Source organism: Oncorhynchus mykiss, chromosome 13 (assembly GCF_013265735.2).
Source record: "Oncorhynchus mykiss isolate Arlee chromosome 13, USDA_OmykA_1.1, whole genome shotgun sequence".
In the NCBI taxonomy this organism is placed as follows: Eukaryota; Metazoa; Chordata; class Actinopteri; order Salmoniformes; family Salmonidae; genus Oncorhynchus; species Oncorhynchus mykiss.
Window position 1 is genome coordinate 53,806,640 of NC_048577.1, and position 19,786 is coordinate 53,826,425.

Consider the following 19,786-nt stretch of genomic DNA (forward strand, 5'->3'; position numbering starts at 1 on the left):
CAGATTGCATTTTCATTGGTTTATTCATACACAGTATCCTTTATACCCCAGTTAGCGAAGGAACAGGGGAGAACCTGACAAACAAAAGCAAGGAGAGTGAAATGAAAACAAAGCATACAAAACATCCCTGTGTTGTGGTCCCATGATCGCCACTGTGATTCAAATAATGACTGCAAGTGACTGTTGTTCCTCCTAAAAGTACATACTGCTTGGAGGTTTTGTGTCTATAGTAGCCCAAACACCGCCCACTCACTAGACATAGATTCTCAATGTGAGACGTCATTCACAGGGCTAACTAAGGTTAGCCTCTCTTTCCCACTAGTATCTGATAAGTTCTATAGAGAGTGCTATATTCTCCATGTAGAAACCTCCACATCTTTGAAGTAAAACATAATATCTAGATGGACAGATCCTGACTCAATGAAATACCTCTCAGTTTGTCTCATCAGCAATGTTGTGTAAACATATGGTTCCCCTTATTTCTAATAGGTCCATTTGGTCCAGATGGGACACTTTAATACTAAAATGGAATCAAAGTTACATGTTAACATCATTTCAGTAGTCATCCCCATTGAACAGCTACATTTCAAGGACATGCTACAAATACTTTTGTCTAACAGAAACGGACTAAATGCAAGACATTTGGCAATAGGCTGAAACGCCAAAACAACGGTGTCTTTGTGGTCAGGGTGTATTACACAATAGACCAACGTTTCTTTATTCTTTGGCAGTTCAGTTGTGTCTGATTGAACTTCCTGTGCTTGTTCTGTGTTGATCTCTCATTATGTAGGTTCACAGTCTGGCACAGAAAGAGATCTTCTACATAACCACAACCAAAACAGAAGAGACAGAAAATTCAAATCGTTGTGTCCATGGCTTAGATGTGAGTTCTGACTGAATTTAGAACTTGGTTGAGTCAGGAGACTGAACACTAAGACAAACCAATAAACAAATGGAGAAGAGGAGAACAGAAAGAGGAGAGAAGTGTAGTGGGAGGGGCTAGCGGGACAGGCGTGTGTCTCACTGTGATGCTTGGTGACACATGAACTTCATACTGTACACCTGGGGATCTGTGTTAACATGCATCATGCCTTCTCTCATGCTTAGATCAGGCCTTACCCTCACATGCACACAGCGAAAGCCAGAAAACACACTTCTGCCAAGGCTAGGAGTAGGAGTGTATTCAACCAGGGACCACGCGCCACAGTCACACATACTGTAGATACTGCATATCGTCTGTGAAACATTAAAGGTAGAGTCAGCGATATGACCAAGATGCACAAAGTAAACGGCATAGTGGGTCAATCTCCGCAACACACTGAGAGTGCGGGTCAGTTTTGGTCCAGTGCCTACTACTCTGTAAGCGCGTGAAGGGAACCCATGTACAGATACTGTGGGTGACTTTGTGAGAGTGAAGTCTTGAGTCTTGCTCATCGCAATTTCTCGCAATCGCGATGCTTTTTGTGCAAAGGTCATTTCTCTGACTCTACCTTTAAAATAGTCAAAAACAAACTGTGGATAAATAGAGAAAATACATATTACAAGGTTTCGCTGATAACAAAGCTACCAAAGATTCAGCCAAACGTCATGTGTTTTTGGGATAGTCATCTAAACAGAGATGTTTAACCCGTCTAAGGTAGTAAAAGCACATTCAGTTCGTGGTATAAAATCTGCGAGTCATTTCTCTTTTTGAAAAAGCTCTTTCGATATCTACAAAATGGTCGACAAATAGGGTAAACAATGTTCTCTCTGGACAGAAAAGTATAGAGGGAAACATACGGAATATGTTTAATAAGTAACAAGTCTCTGAATCTCATTCAGCTTTTCAGTGGGGTAGGACTTTCATACAGACAACAATGAATGAATCAACAGATATCATAATACTTGGTTTCACAATGATAAATATCAGACGTGTGCTGCAGCCCCTAGAAAGTCATCTAGCGCTTTTTCAGAATCAGGAAATAAGCATGCAACCGAGAACTGCATTGTGCATATGGAAAGAGCATTTTCAGTAGGAAAATCAAAACATCGTCTTCTCATGAACCTCAGTTCAAGATTTTTCCCCATAAATAGAAGTCCGGAATACCAAGTTACATGTTGTTGCAAACCTTATGAACAGAACCATATCCTCAATTCAGTCTTGCTCATAAATTCTCCTAAATAACTCTGAGAAAATTGGTACCGGTGCTTTCACCCAAAATAAAATTGGACACCATCTTTAAAAGTTCATCATTGTTTCATCAGTCAACTGTTCATACGGACCTAAAAGCTGTTCTTTAACAACATACTAGGTTAGACACAGCTATACTTGGTGGGTTACATTTTAGTAACGTTTTGTAAACGTTTGATAGCGGTTTGTAAACGTTCGGTAAGGGTTTGGAGTATATTAATAAAACTGCCAGAGAAACATGGTGTTGAGCTTAGTTTAGCGTGCTGACACCATCAGAAGGGTTGACGGCTTCACCACAAGGAAAGACATCATAGTTGACTATAGGAATTTCGTAAGAAAAGGACGCTGTAGATAGTAGATGTTTATATAGATATGTACTGGAATAAAATTATTTGTTTCACCTCTATTTTGGCACTCGTGTAACAGTAGATAATAGACCTCTCTTCTCTGTAGGTATATAAATATAATCTAGAATGTGGTGTAGCAGACTGTTTAGAAATGGCAGTACAGTACAGTAGGTACAACAGAGAGAGGAAAGGTAGGGACAGGAGGGTATGTTCCATCATGCTTCATAGGGAGGGAGTTCTCTTTTACTATCCATAGCAACACACTGAGGAATCATGAGATACTGTATGTAGTCCCACAGACAACTTCCGGACAGGAAGGTACTGTAGGGTTTGGCTCTAGGTTCTAGAGCAAGTAGGAGGTTCTGGAACTGTGGAAAACATGGAACCCATTCCTGAATGTTAGGCCAGTAGGTTGCAGAGTTAAAGGGTTCCCCATGGTAACAGTGTGCAATTCATGTCAATGCTTACTGTACTGTCAACGCTTACTGCAGGCCTACTTCTCAAATCAATGTATCCATGATTACTGCGCTCAATCACCAGATAGACATACTCCCCTGTACACCAACCCCTCCCTTACCCCCTCCATCGCATCAGACAAATTCCAATCGAGATCGTTCGCGGACAGCTTGTTTACAGAATGTCGCCGACTGAAGTCCAGAGAACACATGAAGATAATATTAGTCTCTTTGACAAAGGGACAATAGGGGATTGGTGGTCAATGTGGAGGGTTGCTGTCCCAGTCCCAGTCCACATGGCTCTCTTCTCCCCCTCTCTCTCTTTCTCTTGCTCTCTCACCAACCTCTTTCTCTCTCTTCCTCCTCTCCCTGATCTATCCCCTCATACCACACTGTGAAGGAGGGAAGGGTGGATGAACTGTGGGTTGATGTAGGAGAAACCAGCGAAGTCGCTCTGGTCAATGTTGGCGATGACTAGCTGGTCTGGAGGGGTCAACATGGGCTGGGTGCGTGTGAAGAACTTGTCAAAGTTTTCTGCTCCTTTGCCGCCCTGTGTGGGTGTGTGAGAGAGAGGGGGGAGGTAGAGGGAGAGACAGAGACATGGCTGATATTAGGCGGTAAAGGAAGTGCATTATGTTGCCCACAGCAAGAGGATGTCTAGCTGTCACTTTATGTGGGTGAATGATCTCATTACAACAGTATACTGTACCTCACGATACCTCCAGAATGATCTCATTATGACAGTATACTGTACCCCACGATACCCCCAGAATGATCTCATTATGACAGTATACTGTACCTCACGATACCTCCAGAATGATCTCATTATGACAGTATACCCTCACGATACCTCCAGAATGATCTCATTATGACAGTATACTGTACCTCACGATACCTCCAGAATGATCTCATTATGACAGTATACTGTACTCCACGATACCTCCAGAATGATCTCATTATGACAGTATACTGTACCTCACGATACCTCCAGAATGATCTCATTATGACAGTATACCCTCACGATACCTCCAGAATGATCTCATTATGACAGTATACTGTACCTCACGATACCTCCAGAATGATCTCATTATGACAGTATACTGTACCTCACGATACCTCCAGAATAAATGGAGACCAGAATTAGCTCTGTTTGTATGTGAACCCACACTGATACATCCGCCATGAAGCAATGCGGCGGATATGGTGTGAGGGCTACGAGGCTTTTAGAGGGCTATTTTTAAACCAATGTATTCTTAAACCTCTGTAGGAGGGTTCGGTCACAAAGCCCCCACGCCCGGCAAGTGTGTTTGTAGGAAAAGAAGGGGCTGTGATGGAGAGAAGTGGGATGGAGGGAGAGAGGGGTGGGTAGGGGTTGGGGTGTAGGTTTGGTCACAAAGCCCCCACACCTGGTTGTGAGAGTGTGTTTAGCAATAGGAAGGGTGGCAAAGGAGGATGGTGGGATGGAGGGAGGGATGGAGGAGGGTAGATGGAGGCTGCAGCTGTGCTCTAGCAGTCTTTTAACCTCCCACAGTGACACATGGCTGCAGGCTCTCAGACCCACACAGGGTAGGAGATGAATCAGAGAGACACACACAGGCACAAACACACGCACGAACACACGGACGAACACACACACACACACACACACACACACACACACACACACACACACACACACACACACACACACACACACACACACACACACACACACACACACACACACACAAACACACACACACACACACACACACACACACACACACACACACACACACACACAGTGATGCCTACATTTCTACAGTGGCCAATTTAGTTATGGAAACAGACTCTCTAAAACTCTTTAAAATAGTTTTACAACTCTTTAGAAATATGATACAAACCCCACTTATGAGTAATAGTGCACCTGAAGTGTGTGGCTTTGATGTTGTGCATCAGAGTGGTGAGTGGTCCTCTCCAGCTCTTTCCTGCAGTCAAATGACCAAATCGCCCTCTAGTGGCCTCATGGGTGGAATGTTATTAATATTTTTTAGAAACTTATATATTTTTTAAATGCAGAAAATGTTGTGTTTCTATGTCAAGCGGTTTTGTTATATTTCAGGCTCCTGTGATGTATATAAAGTGTAATATTGGGATTTAAACAAAATATTTAATACATTTCAACTCCATATCTGACATGGTACAGGTGTCTTCTTCATTTTAAGACCATAACCATGTGTGTGAGGTGTATACTTTTCTTTCAAAGTAGATTTATTTAAGATTACCAAGAAACATTCCATGTGACCCTGATTTAGCCCACTGCATTAAAAGGTTAAAGTGCCAATACGTGTGTGCTACATCCACTTTTTGACTTTTAATTTTATGATATTTCCCCATTGATTCTTGAGGAATATAACTTATAAAACCCTCAAGAGCTTAGTTACATGTTTTTACTCCATCAGAACCCAAAATATAAGCTTGTTTTACTCCTTTGTTTGTAAACAGAATCATTGTAAACAAACACTGTATCACCTCAAAACATGGTCAAAACTGTCATTTTGATATGATGGATGGTCAGTCTTTCTATCCATAGCTTTGTCTATGAATTTGAGAGTGGATACATTTCTCCAGCCCCATCTCTTACTGTAGCTATCAGTGGAGGGGTGACGCTTTGTAATGGTTTGAACTGAAGATTTCTCCTTTAAAGAGACGTGTTATGATAGCAGCCTGTGCATGTGGATAAAAAGGTCTCTTTCATCTGATCATAGACTTCCAATAACTTCTGGAATGACTCTAATAGCTGGGTAAGTCACGCACGCACACATACACACCGTTTTAGGCTTGAATGGCGGTTGGATCTCTCTGTTGGCGAGGCGGTCCCAGTCGATACGTCTGAAGAAGGCCTGCTCCCGGATGTCCCTCTCGCCCTCCAGACCACAGCCCAGACGCTTTGATGGGTGCTTGGTCATGAACTGGAGGGTGGGGGAAGTAAAGTGATGGGGGAGGGAGAGAGAGGGAGGGAGTGAGAGAGAAAGAGAGAGAGAAGCCCATAACTGAGCCTTATAGAAGCTACAATTGTATAGCCTTGACAACAGCAGTTCTTTATTACTGGTGGTCTGTTGTGTAGCTTCCCTTCAACTCTTAAAGCCACTCTATATTTCCCTTTCCAACAGCCTTCCTTAATAACCTTATTTTTGATCCATATTTTCATTATTCAGAATCCAGCCTAAAAATAGAAAGGGGAGGAAAATGCAAATGATGGTTATCGATAATATGTATTTAGCGCCTATTTTATTCAACTCCAAATTGTCTCATTTAATAATGATTTCATAGATCATATAGATTTAAAGGTGGAGGAGAGAAGGGTTGAGGAGACACGCCTCTGTTGTCACGACGACAATAGAGCTTCAGATGATGAATTACTGTATATGTTCAGAAGCATGGACAGCGGGTGACATCATCCCTAAGTAACTGAACCGAAGACAGAACATCTAAATTGAATCTCTTCTATGTGTAAATTGCGGCAAAATTCAAATTTCAATGGTACACTGCCATTCAAAAGTTTGGGGCCTCTGTAGGCCTATGTAGATATTCCATTAAAAAATCAGTCGTTTCCAACTACAATAGTCATTTACAACATTAACAATATCTACACTGTATTTCTGATACATTTTATGTTCTTTTAATGGACAAAAAAATGCTTTTCTTTCAATAACAAGAACATTTCTCAGTGACCCCAAACTTTTGAACGATAGTGTATATAAGCATGGCCATCCACAGAAAGAAGAGGAAGACTATGTGACTTTGATACCAAGGAGACCAGGGATGGTGGCCCGCCAGGTGGCCCGCTTTTGTAGGAACTTAGTCAGGATCTCAACTTACTGTTGAGAGTTACAATTGTAGAATGAAATGTGTTTGTGCATCAGCAGTATTTTTCTTGTCATGTCAGTCACTGACAGTCACTCAATCAGCCCAAACAAATGAGATCGGTAAGTTAGTCTAGCCAGCTATATTAACATGTAGTAATCATGGTCAAATTACCGACCGGGGGCCCTTATTCATTTTTATTACTGAAAACATTTCTCATCACCCTGTGGCAAAACGTGTGGAATTACAGGAAATTAGCTGTAAAAATTTTCTCTCCACCCACTGCCAATGAAATTATATAAAATTACTAAAACTTCCCTCCGCCCCATGGGAAAATGTGTAGAAATGCAGCAAACTTTTCTCTACGTTCCATGGCAAAACTTTGTTGGAGGGGGGGGGGGGGGGGGGGGGGGGGGGTTGTGGAGTGGTTATGGATGTGGCTATGCAGATCCGTGATCATGATGAGTTCAGATTTTTTGTGGCCCACACCCCTATCCAAGTTGCCCATCCCTGAAGTAGACCCCTAGAGAGAATCCGATGCTCACTAGATTAGAACAGGACTCTGTTTTAAATAGTTCAGAACACATCTTTGCTTCAACTCAATGGAATATAGTCATATGATAAGCATCCTTGTTGACTGTTAGGGAATAAAACCAATTATTGAGCGTTGTGTCCATGTTGTCGATTTCAAGTTGAAATAAAAGCCTACTGGACAACACCCAGCCCTACGTATTGTATATCATTCTGTTTTTCAGTTGGAGCATGCCATCCAGTTCCAAATCACATTGGCACCGTTGTGTGGTGTCAAAAATGTATATATGTTGCCTCACAAGCATTGTGTAAAATGCTTTGTACATGAGTTGAACAACTTATGTATAGGGTCATCGATGCCCATTTAAAATGATGACCCCATATCTCCCAGTGAGTTACTGTAGGAGAGATACAATTCCATATCTCCCAGTGAGTTACTGTAGGAGAGATACAACCCCATATCTCCCAGTGAGTTACTGTAGGAGAGATACAACCCCATATCTCCCAGGATACAACCCCATATCTCCCAGTGAGTTACTGTAGGAGAGATACAACCCCATATCTCTCAGTGAGTTACTGTAGGAGAGATACAACCCCATATCTCTCAGTGAGTTACTGTAGGAGAGATACAACCCCATATCTCTCAGTGAGTTACTGTAGGAGAGATACAACCCCCATATCTCCCAGTGAGTTACTGTAGGAGAGATACAACCCCATATCTCCCAGTGAGTTACTGTAGGAGAGATACAACCCCATATCTCCCAGTGAGTTACTGTAGGAGAGATACAACCACATATCTCCCAGTGAGTTACTGTAGGAGAGATACAACCCCATATCTCCCAGTGAGTTACTGTAGGAGAGATACAACCCCATATCTCCCAGTGAGTTACTGTAGGAGAGATACAACCCCATATCTCCCAGTGAGTTACTGTAGGAGAGATACAACCCCCATATCTCCCAGTGAGTTACTGTAGGAGAGATACAACCCCATATCTCCCAGTGAGTTACTGTAGGAGAGATACAACCCCATATCTCTCAGTGAGTTACTGTAGGAGAGATACAACCCCATATCTCCCAGTGAGTTACTGTAGGAGAGATACAACCCCATATCTCTTAGTGAGTTACTGTAGGAGAGATACAACCCCATATCTCTTAGTGAGTTACTGTAGGAGAGATACAACCCCATATCTCTCAGTGAGTTACTGTAGGAGAGATACAACCCCATATCTCCCAGTGAGTTACTGTAGGAGAGATACAACCCCATATCTCCCAGTGAGTTACTGTAGGAGAGCTACAACCCCATATCTCCCAGTGAGTTACTGTAGGAGAGATACAACCCCCATATCTCCCAGTGAGTTACTGTAGGAGAGATACAACCCCATATCTCCCAGTGAGTTACTGTAGGAGAGATACAACCCCATATCTCTCAGTGAGTTACTGTAGGAGAGATACAACCCCATATCTCTTAGTGAGTTACTGTAGGAGAGATACAACCCCATATCTCTCAGTGAGTTACTGTAGGAGAGATACAACCCCATATCTCTCAGTGAGTTACTGTAGGAGAGATACAACCCCATATCTCTCAGTGAGTTACTGTAGGAGAGATACAACCCCATATCTCCCAGTGAGTTACTGTAGGAGAGATACAACCCCATATCTCCCAGTGAGTTACTGTAGGAGAGATACAACCCCATATCTCCCAGTGAGTTACTGTAGGAGAGATACAACCCCATATCTCTTAGTGAGTTACTGTAGGAGAGATACAACCACATATCTCCCAGTGAGTTACTGTAGGAGAGATACAACCCCATATCTCTCAGTGAGTTACTGTAGGAGAGATACAACCCCATATCTCCCAGTGAGTTACTGTAGGAGAGATACAACCACATATCTCCCAGTGAGTTACTGTAGGAGAGATACAACCCCATATCTCCCAGTGAGTTACTGTAGGAGAGATACAACCACATATCTCCCAGTGAGTTACTGTAGGAGAGATACAACCCCATATCTCTCAGTGAGTTACTGTAGGAGAGATACAACCCCATATCTCTTAGTGAGTTACTGTAGGAGAGATACAACCCCATATCTCCCAGTGAGTTACTGTAGGAGAGATACAACCCCATATCTCCCAGTGAGTTACTGTAGGAGAGATACAACCACATATCTCTCAGTGAGTTACTGTAGGAGAGATACAACCCCATATCTCCCAGTGAGTTACTGTAGGAGAGATACAACCCCATATCTCTCAGTGAGTTACTGTAGGAGAGATACAACCCCCATATCTCCCAGTGAGTTACTGTAGGAGAGATACAACCCCCATATCTCTTAGTGAGTTACTGTAGGAGAGATACAACCCCATATCTCTTAGTGAGTTACTGTAGGAGAGATACAACCCCATATCTCCCAGTGAGTTACTGTAGGAGAGATACAACCCCATATCTCCCAGTGAGTTACTGTAGGAGAGATACAACCCCATATCTCCCAGTGAGTTACTGTAGGAGAGATACAACCCCATATCTCCCAGTGAGTTACTGTAGGAGAGATACAACCCCATATCTCTCAGTGAGTTACTGTAGGAGAGATACAACCCCATATCTCTCAGTGAGTTACTGTAGGAGAGATACAACCCCATATCTCCCAGTGAGTTACTGTAGGAGAGATACAACCCCATATCTCCCAGCTACTTACTCCCTTGCAGATGACGACAGCTTCCTTAGACATAGACTTGGGGTAGGACACGTTGTGCTCCATGATGGACTGGAACAACTCATCTTCATCCTCTCCATCGAACGGCGGCTTCAGGGAAACAACATACACACGTCATTCATTGATACAGTTGACAACCAAAATGTACACACGAGTGAGGGTCCACATTTTACTGCAATTTGCTTACTGAAGGTCCACATTTATAGCAACATGGTTATAGTGGATAAGATATGAAAATAAGTTTGCTGTACATGCAGTGCTTATGGTATACTTACAGTATATCTTCAAAAAGGACAAATAGCCAAAGAAATGTGACCAATCATGTATTTTGTCAATCCCCTTGTCTTTGTGATCTTACACAGCGCGATACCACCGGACTAGCCACCACTCTGAGGTGGAATAAAACAGAGGACAGTTGGGAACTCAGCCCTAAAAACCCAGCAGCCACTCAGAACCAACCTGTGGATCTAATTTCTCTGTGTGTGTGTGTGTGTGTGTGTGAGTTCCTTTAATGTTCCTCTGTGAAGTCTTTCATCTGTCATAGAAGTCATTGGTGTACAGTGGGTTCATATTGGCAATAGATGCCAGCCATAGTTCTCTACCATCTGTTCAGATTGTCCCATCAGAATGCAATGACATGCTTTGCCCTGATATTGAGTGCTACTGTGACAACAACGCCATTAGCACACTCTGCCAACCCGGATGTCCTAGCCGTGTCTGAATCCTGGATGAGGAAGACCACCAAAAACCCTGAAATTTCCATCCTTAACTGTAACATTTTCCGACAAGATAGAACTGCCAAAGGGGGCGGTGATGTAATCTCCTGCAGAGAAAGCCTGCAGAGTTCTGTCTTACTACCCAGGTCTGTACTCACTGCCTCATTGCCTGCATCCGTAATGGGTCTGCGGTCAAATGACCACCCCTCATCACTGTCAAACGCTCCCTAAAACACTTCAGCAAGCAGGCCTTTCTAATCGACCTGGCCCGGGTATCCTGGAAGGATATTGACCTCATCCTGTCAGTAGAGGATGCCTGGTTATTCTTTAAAAGTGCCTTCCTCACCATCTTAAATAAGCATGTCCCATTCAAAACATGTAGAACCAGGAACAGATATATAGCCACATATAGTCATATAGCCCTTGGTTCTCTCCAGACCTGACTGCCCTTGACCAGCATAAAAACATCCTGTGGTGTACTGCATTAGCATCAAACAGCCCCTGTGATATGCAACTTTTCAGGGAAGTTAGGAACAAATATACACAGGCAATTAGGAAAGCTAAGGCTAGCTTTTTCAAGCAGAAATTTGCATCCTGTAGCACAAACTCAAAAACGTTCTGCGACACTGTAAAGTCCAAGGAGAATAAGAGCACCTCCTCCCAGCTGCCCACTGAACCGAGGCTAGGAAACACTGTCACCAACAATAAATCCACTATAATTGAGAATTTCAATAAGCATTTCTCTACGCTGGCCATGCTTTCCACCTGACTACCCCCACCTCGATCAACAGCCCACCGCCCCCCCCACAGAAACTCGCCCAAGCCTCCCCACTTCTCCTTCACTCAAATCCAGATAGCGGATGTTCTGAAAGAGCTGCAAAATCTGGACCCCTACAAATCAGCCGGGCTAGACAATCTGGACCATCTCTTTCTAAAACGATCTGCCAAAATTGTTGCAACCCCTATTACTAGCCTGTTCAACCTCTCTTTCGTATCGTCTGAGATTCCCATAGATTGGAAGGCTGCCGCGATCATCCCCCTCTTCAAAGGGGGAGACACTCCAGACCCAAACTGCTACAGACCTATATCTATTCTACCCTGCCTTTCTAAGGTCTTCGAAAGCCAAGTTAACAAACAGATTACCGACCATTTCGAATCCCACCGTACCTTCTCCGCTATGCAAACTGGTTTCAGAGCTGGTCATGGGTACACCTCAGCCATGCTCAAAGTCCTAAACGATAGCATAACTGCCATCGATTAGAGACATTACTGTGCAGCCTTATTCATCGACCTGGCTAAGGCTTTCGACTCTGTCAATCACAACATTCTTATTGGCAGACTCAATAGCCTTGGTTTCTCAAATTATTGCCTCGCCTGGTTCACCAACTACTTCTCTGATAGAGTTCAGTGTGTCAAATTGGAGGGACCTCTGGCAGTCTCTATGGGGGTGCCACAGGGTTCAATTCTCGGGCCGACTCTTTTCTATGTATACATCAATGATGTCGCTCTTGCTGCTGGCGAGCTGAGATAAGGGGAGACTTTACCTAGCAGGGTCTTGTAGATGACCTGGAGCCATATATATATATATATATAGGCTATAGGATGCTATGAAATATGGACTCAGCATAACATGAGGCCACATTTGATCTATTGAACAATAGACTTCCATCTGACAAATATACTACTGCACGTACCTGTCCTGCTAGCATCTCGTAGAGGAGAACCCCATAAGCCCACCAGTCCACTGATTTCCCATAGGGCTGATATGCAATGATCTGTCAGGAGAGAGGAGAGAAAGATGAAAGGGCCACATTACATTAATAATATACTGCTGGAAGCCCAACCCAAACACACCCACTATTCCATTGTGGGACCAGCATGTGGGAACCACTGCAACCCATGTGATTTTCATATTTACCCAGGTTTGCTCTGCCTGCAATTTCAGTCAAGGACAGTTACTCTGGTCTGAGCTACGTTAACAGCAGTAGCAGCACATACGATTGTTCTCTTCTAAACTTCCACCACACCACCCACCATTATTACAGTGGGCTATGTATATCTGCCATAACAAAGGACTATTTTCCTACCATCCAATTTACCAGTCCACATGTCCACCCACACACACACACACACACACACACACACACACACACACACACACACACACACACACACACACACACACAGCTAAATTGTAACTGAGCTGTGAAGGCTTTTGCCACAGACGTGAAATGAGATTCAATTCTTACATGTAGTGAGGGATAAAACACAGCACGTGCAGAAATTGGGAAAGAACATTCTACCACCGGTCACCCCCTCAAGCAGACAATACAGGAAGCAGCTCTACCACCTGTCACCCCTCAAGCAGACAAGACAGGAAGCAGCTCTACTGCCTGTCACCCCCTCAGTGGTACAGCCTCTCTGGAATGTCTCCGTTCATGACCCCTTATCTCTGGCCCTCGGCATCCTCACCCCTACCCCTTAATTTCTTCCCTCCTGTCCCCCTCAGTCTCTCCCCCTCAGTCTCTCCCACTCAGTCTCTCCCCCTCAGTCTCTCCCACTCAGTCTCTCCCCTAAGTCTCTCCCACTCAGTCTCTACCTTAAGTCTCTCTCACTCAGTCTCTCCCCCTCAGTCTCTCCCCCTCAATCTCTACCTTCAGTCTCTCCCTTCAGACTCCCCCATCAGTCTCTCCCCATCAGTCTCTCCCCATCAGTCTCTCCCACTCAGTCTCTACCTTAAGTCTCTCTCACTCAGTCTCTCTCACTCAGTCTCTCCCCATCAGTCTCTCCCCTCAATCTCTCGCCCCCAGTCTCTCCCCTCAGTCCCCCCCCGTGGTCCTCACCTCTGGGGCGATATAGTCGGGGGTACCACAGAAAGTGCGTGTGACCATGCCTTCATACATGTTCTCCTTACACATGCCAAAGTCTGCTATCTTAATGTGGCCCTCAGAGTCCAGCATCACGTTGTCCAATTTGAGGTCCCTGTGATAGAGGGATCAAAGAAAGGGAGAGAGATAAAGAGCAAGAGAGTTGGTGACAGACAGAGACAGTGAAAGAGCAATTATTTTTTTAGGCAAGTCAGTTAAGAACAAATTCTTATGTGGAAGGAAGGCGTTTGAGAGTTTAATTGTGTAAGCTGTCATTTGATTACGGAGCTGGTGTGTTGTTGACTGAATTATTACTGTTTGTTCTTTCTGAAGGAGGCAGAAGATCAGAGGGAGGCTGAAAACATTTGAAAAACATCAATATTTTGCCTTAAATTATCCTGTTTTTCTGTCCCTCAACACGCATTCAACACACTAAAACACTACAACAGACAATCATTCTTTGGCCTCTAATCAGTTGTGGTCCTACAGCAGCCCGCCTCTTTTCACCATTCCTTCGCTTCTACCTTCCTTTCTGGCGTCTTTCTGCTCTTTTGCCTGTTCATTTGCTTTCGCTCTGCGTTTTATATTAGTCCTTTAGTCCTGTGTCTTATATCACTGTGTTTTAGCCCTGTGTTTTATATCACTGTGTTTTAGCCCTGTGTTTTATATCACTGTGTTTTAGCCCTGTGTCTTATATCACTGTGTTTTATATCACTGTGTTTTAGCCCTGTGTCTTATATCACTGTGTTTTAGTCATGTGTTTTATATCACTGTGTTTAAGCCCTATGTCTTATATCACTGTGTTTAATATCACTGTGTTTTAGCCCTGTGTTTTATATCACTGTGTTTTATATCACTGTGTTTTAGCCCTGTGTTTTAGCCCTGTCTTTAAGCCCTGTGTTTTATATCACTGTGTTTTAGCACTGTGTTTTATATCACTGTGTTTTATATCACTGTGTTTTAGCACTGTGTTTTATATCACTGTGTTTTAGCCCTGTCTTTAAGCCCTGTGTTTTTTATCACTGTGTTTTAGCACTGTGTTTTATATCACTGTGTTTTAGCACTGTGCTTTATATCACTGTGTTTTAGCCCTGTGTTTTATATCACTGTGTTTTATATCACTGTGTTTTAGCCCTGTCTTTAAGCCCTGTGTTTTATATCACTGTGTTTTAGCACTGTGCTTTATATCACTGTGTTTTAGCCCTGTGTTTTATATCACTGTGTTTTATATCACTGTGTTTTAGCCCTGTCTTTAAGCCCTGTGTTTTATATCACTGTGTTTTATATCACTGTGTTTTAGCCCTGTGTTTTATATTACTGTGTTTTATATCACTGTGTTTTAGCACTGTGTTTTATATCACTGTGTTTTATATCACTGTGTTTTAGCACTGTGTTTTATATCACTGTGTTTTAGCCCTGTCTTTAAGCCCTGTGTTTTATATCACTGTGTTTTATATCACTGTGTTTTAGCACTGTGTTTTATATCACTGTGTTTTAGCCCTGTCTTTAAGCCCTGTGTTTTATATCACTGTGTTTACCACAGAACCACATATTACTTCCGGCGCCGACAGAGATGGCCGCCTCGCTTCACGTTCCTAGGAAACTATGCAGTATTTTGTTTTTTTACGTGTTATTTCTTACATTGGTACCCCAGGTAATCTTAGGTTTTATTACATACAGTCGAGAGGAACTTCTGGATATAAGAGCAACGTCAACTCACTATCATTACGACCAGGAATACGACTTTCACGAAACGGAACCAAAACAACGTCACCGTAAACGGGGCAGACGAAGCGGTCTTCTGGTCAGGCTCCGTAGACGGGCACATTGCGCACCGCTCCCGAGCATACTACTCACCAATGTCCAGTCTCTTGACTACAAGGTTGATGAAATCCGAGAAAGGGTAGCATTCCAGAGAGACATAACAGACTGTAACGTTCTTTGCTTCACGGAAACATGGTTCACTCGAGACACGCTATCGGAGTCGTTACAGTCAGCTGGTTTCTTCACACATCGCACCGACAGAAACAAGCATCTTTCTGGTAAGAAGATGGGCGGGGGGGTATGCCTTATGATTAACGAGACGTGGTGTGATCATAACAACATACAGGAACTCAAGTCCTTCTGTTCACCTGAATTAGAATTCCTCACAATCAAATGTCATCCGCATTATCTACCAAGAGAATTCTCTTCGATTATAATCACAGCCGCATATATTCCTCCCCGACAGCCCTGAACAAACTTTATTTGACTCTATGTAAACTGGAAACCACATATCCTGAGGCTGCATTCATTGTAGCTGGAGATTTTAACAAGGCTAATCTGAAAACAAGACTCCCTAAATTCTATCAGCATATTGATTGAGCTACCAGGGCTGGTAAAACCCTGGATCATTGTTATTCTAACTTCCGCGACGCATATAAGGCCCTCCCCCTGCCCTCCTTTTGGAAAAGCTGACTACGACTCCATTTTGTTGCTCCCAGCCTATAGACAGAGACTAAAACAGGAAGCTCCCGCGTTCAGGTCTGTTCAACGCTTTTCCGACCAATCTGATTCCACGCTTCAATGGTTCAGACAAAAGAGGTATGTGGCAGGGTCTACATTCAATCACAGATTACAAAAAGAAAACCAGCCCCATCACGGACCAGGATGTCTTGCTCCTAGGCAGACCAGCTGGCTGGTGTGTTTACGGACATATTCAATCAATCCTTATCCCAGTCTAGTGTTCCCACATGCTTCAAGAGGGCCACCATTGTTCCTGTTCTCAAGAAAGCTACGGTAACTGAGCTAAACGACTACCGCCCCGTAGCACTCACTTCCGTCATCATGAAGTGCTTTGAGAGACTAGTCAAGGACCATATCACCTCCATCCTACCTGACACCCTAGACCCACTCCAATTTGCTTACCGCCCCAATAGGTCCACAGACGATGCAATCGCAACCACACTGCACACTGCCCTAACCCATCTGGACAAGAGGAATACCTATGTGAGAATGCTGTTCATCGACTACAGCTCAGCATTTAACACCATAGTACCCTCCAAACTCATCATCAAGCTCGAGACCCTGGGTCTCAACCCCGCCCTGTGCAACTGGGTACTGGACTTCCTGACGGGCCACCCCCAGGTGGTGAGGGTAGGTAACAACCCGCTGATCCGCGGGATGGAGATGTATATACTGTACTCAATACCATCTACTCCATCTTGCCTATGCCGTTCTGTACCATCACTCATTCATATATTTTTATGTACATATTCTTCATCCCTTTACACTTGTGTGTATAAGATAGTTGTTGTGGAATTGTTAGGTTAGATTACTCGTTGGTTATTACTGCATTGTCGGAACTAGAAGCACAAGCATTTCGCTACACTCACATTAATATCTGCTAACCATGTGTATGTGACAAATAAAATTTGATTTGATTTGATGGAGATAAAACAGAGCTTTCTCTTTCTCTCTCTCTTTGAACCTCTCATTCCATATCTCTACCTCTATATTCCTCCCCCTTTACATCTGTCTTTCCTTTCTTCATAACTAATTCTCTCTTACTATTGCTTTTGTCTCCATTCTCTAACTCTTTCCCTGTAGCCTACAGTATTCTCCATGTACAGTATCTATGTACAGTTGAAGTCCGAAGTTTACATACACCTTAGCCAAATACATTAAAATTTTCACACTCCTGACAATTAATCCTAGTAAAAATGTCCTGTTACAGGCCAGTTAGGATCACCACTTTATTTTAAGAATGTGAAATGTCAGAATAATAGTAGAGAGAATAATTTATTTTAGCTTTTATTTCTTTCATCACATTCCCAATGGGTCAGATGTTTACATACACTCAATTAGTATTTGGTAGCATTGCCTTTAAATTGTTTAACTTGGGTCAAACGTTTCGGGTAGCCTTCCACAACCTTCCCACAATAAGTTGGGTGAATTCTGGCAGAGCTGGTGTAACTGAGTAAGGTTTGTAAGCCTTCTTGCTCGCACACGCTTTCAGTTCTGCCCACAAATATTCTATATAATTTGAAGTCAGGGCTTTGTGATGGCCACTCCAATACCTTGCCTTTATTGTCCTTAAGCCATTTTACCACAACTTTGGAAGTATGCTTGGGGTCATTGTCCATTTGGAAGACCCATTTGCGACCAAGCTTTAACTTCCTGACTGATGTCTTGTGATGTTGCTTCAATATGTCCACATAATTTTCCATCCTCACGATGCCATCTATTTTGTGAAGTGCACCAGTCCCTCCTGCAGCAAAGCACCCCCACAACATGATGCTGCCACCCCCGTGCTTCACGGATGGGATGGTGTTATTCGGCTTGCAATCCTCCCCCTTTTTCCTCCAAACATAATGATGGTCATTTGTGGCCAAACAGCTCTATGTTTGTTTCATCAGCCCAGAGGATATTTCTCCAAAAAGTACGATCTTTGCCCCCATGTGCAGTTGCAAACCGTAGTCTGGCTTTTTTTATGGTGGTTTTGGAGCAGTGGCTTCTTCCTTGCTGAGTTGCCTTTCAGGTTATGTTGATATGGGACTCGTTTTACTGTGGATATAGATACTACCTGTTTCCTCCAGCATCTTCACAAGGTCCTTTGCTGTTGTTCTGGGATTTATTTGCACTTTTCGACCCAGGTAAGTTGGTTCTCGAGGAGACAGAATGCGTCTCCTTTCTGAGCGGTGTGACGGCTGCGTGGTCCCATGGTGTTTATACTTGCATACTATTGTTTGTACAGACGAACGTGGTACCTTCAGGCATTTGGAAATTGCTCCCAAGGATGAACCAGACTTGTGGAGGTCTCCAATTTTTTGCTGATTTCTTTTCATTTTCCCATGATGTCAAGCAAAGAGGCACTGAGTGTGAAGGTAGGCCTTGAAATACATCCACAGCAACACCTCCAATTGACTCAAACGATGTCAATTAGCGTATCATAAGCTTCCAAAGCCATGACATTATTTTCTGTAATTTTCCAAGCTGTTTAAAGGCACAGTCCATTTTGTGTACAACTGACCCACTGGAATTGTGATACAGTGTGTAAAGTGTATAAGTGAAATAATCTGTCTGTAAACAATTGTTGGAAAAATGACTTGTGTCATGCACAAAGTAGATGTCCTAACTGACTTGCCAAAACTATAGTTTGTTAACAAGAAATTTGTGGAGTGGTTGGAGTTGTAATGGCTCCAACCTAAGGTTATGTAAACGTCCAACTTCAACTGTACATCTCTTAGCCTTGGCTCTTCCTTTCTCTCTTTCTTTATCTTCCCTGTACTGCTCCTTCTTTTATCTCACTACCTCTACAATGAGTCTCTCAGTCTGTATTTATAGAACCTTCTAAGCTAACTTTTTCAGCATGCAGATATAATTAAGATACAGCTATTATAAACAAGCCAGGCAAAGTTGCAGCTCAATACTCAGCTTTCACAAACAGCAGTTACTCCCTGTGTCACCACAGTTTCTCAATAACACTGTAGTTGTCCCTGATGTGTTTTAAATTTCAGTGTGGGACAAATTTCTACACTACACCGGATAAGGAAATCCCCCTGTCATGTATTGTCATGTTGTGTCTTGTTTCTGTCCTTTCCCTTCACCCTGTCTCCCTCTGCTGGTCGTTATTAGGTTACCTTTTCTCCCCCTCTTTCCCCCAGCTGTTCCTTGTCTCCTCCTAACTACCTCGTCACCCCTTTTCCCACCTGTTCCCTTTTTCCCTCTGATTAGTCCTCTATATCTCTCTCTGTTTTTGCTCCTGTCTTTGTCGGATTCTTGTTTGTGTTATTCATGCCTGAACCAGACTATCGTCATGTTTGCTGCAACCTTGTCCTGTCCTGTCGGAATCTGCCGGTCCATCTGAGCCTACCTATGTTTTGTCATTAAAGAAGCTCTGTTTACGTTAATTCGCTTTTGGGTCCTCATTCACGCACCGTAACAGAAGAATCCGACCAAGAATGGACCCAGCGACTTCGGATCCTCTCCACTCAGCCGTCGAGATCCAGGGAGCGATGCTAGGCAGACACGAGCAGGAATTGTCTGCTGCTCGACATGCCGTTGAGACCCTGGCCACCCAAGTCTCCAACCTCACAGAACAGGTTCACCATCTCCGCCTCGATCCACCGGCCACTTCCAGGGCTTTCGAATCTCCGGAGCCCAGAAT

General features: G+C 43.4%; 1 protein-coding gene across 1 annotated transcript in view; it reads right to left on the reverse strand.

The window, feature by feature from the left end:
- Nucleotides 1-19,786, reverse strand: part of si:ch73-374l24.1 (protein kinase C alpha type) — a 242,953-nt gene continuing 223,167 nt past the window's right edge. Inside the window, exons 13-17 of the mRNA XM_036941514.1 lie at nt 13,615-13,753; nt 12,466-12,546; nt 10,038-10,145; nt 5,783-5,923; nt 1-3,522 (exon numbers count right to left, since the gene is read on the reverse strand). Of these exons, the coding sequence (XP_036797409.1) occupies nt 3,355-3,522; nt 5,783-5,923; nt 10,038-10,145; nt 12,466-12,546; nt 13,615-13,753 (637 nt within the window). The 3' untranslated portion in view covers nt 1-3,354. The remainder of the gene's footprint in view (nt 3,523-5,782; nt 5,924-10,037; nt 10,146-12,465; nt 12,547-13,614; nt 13,754-19,786) is intronic.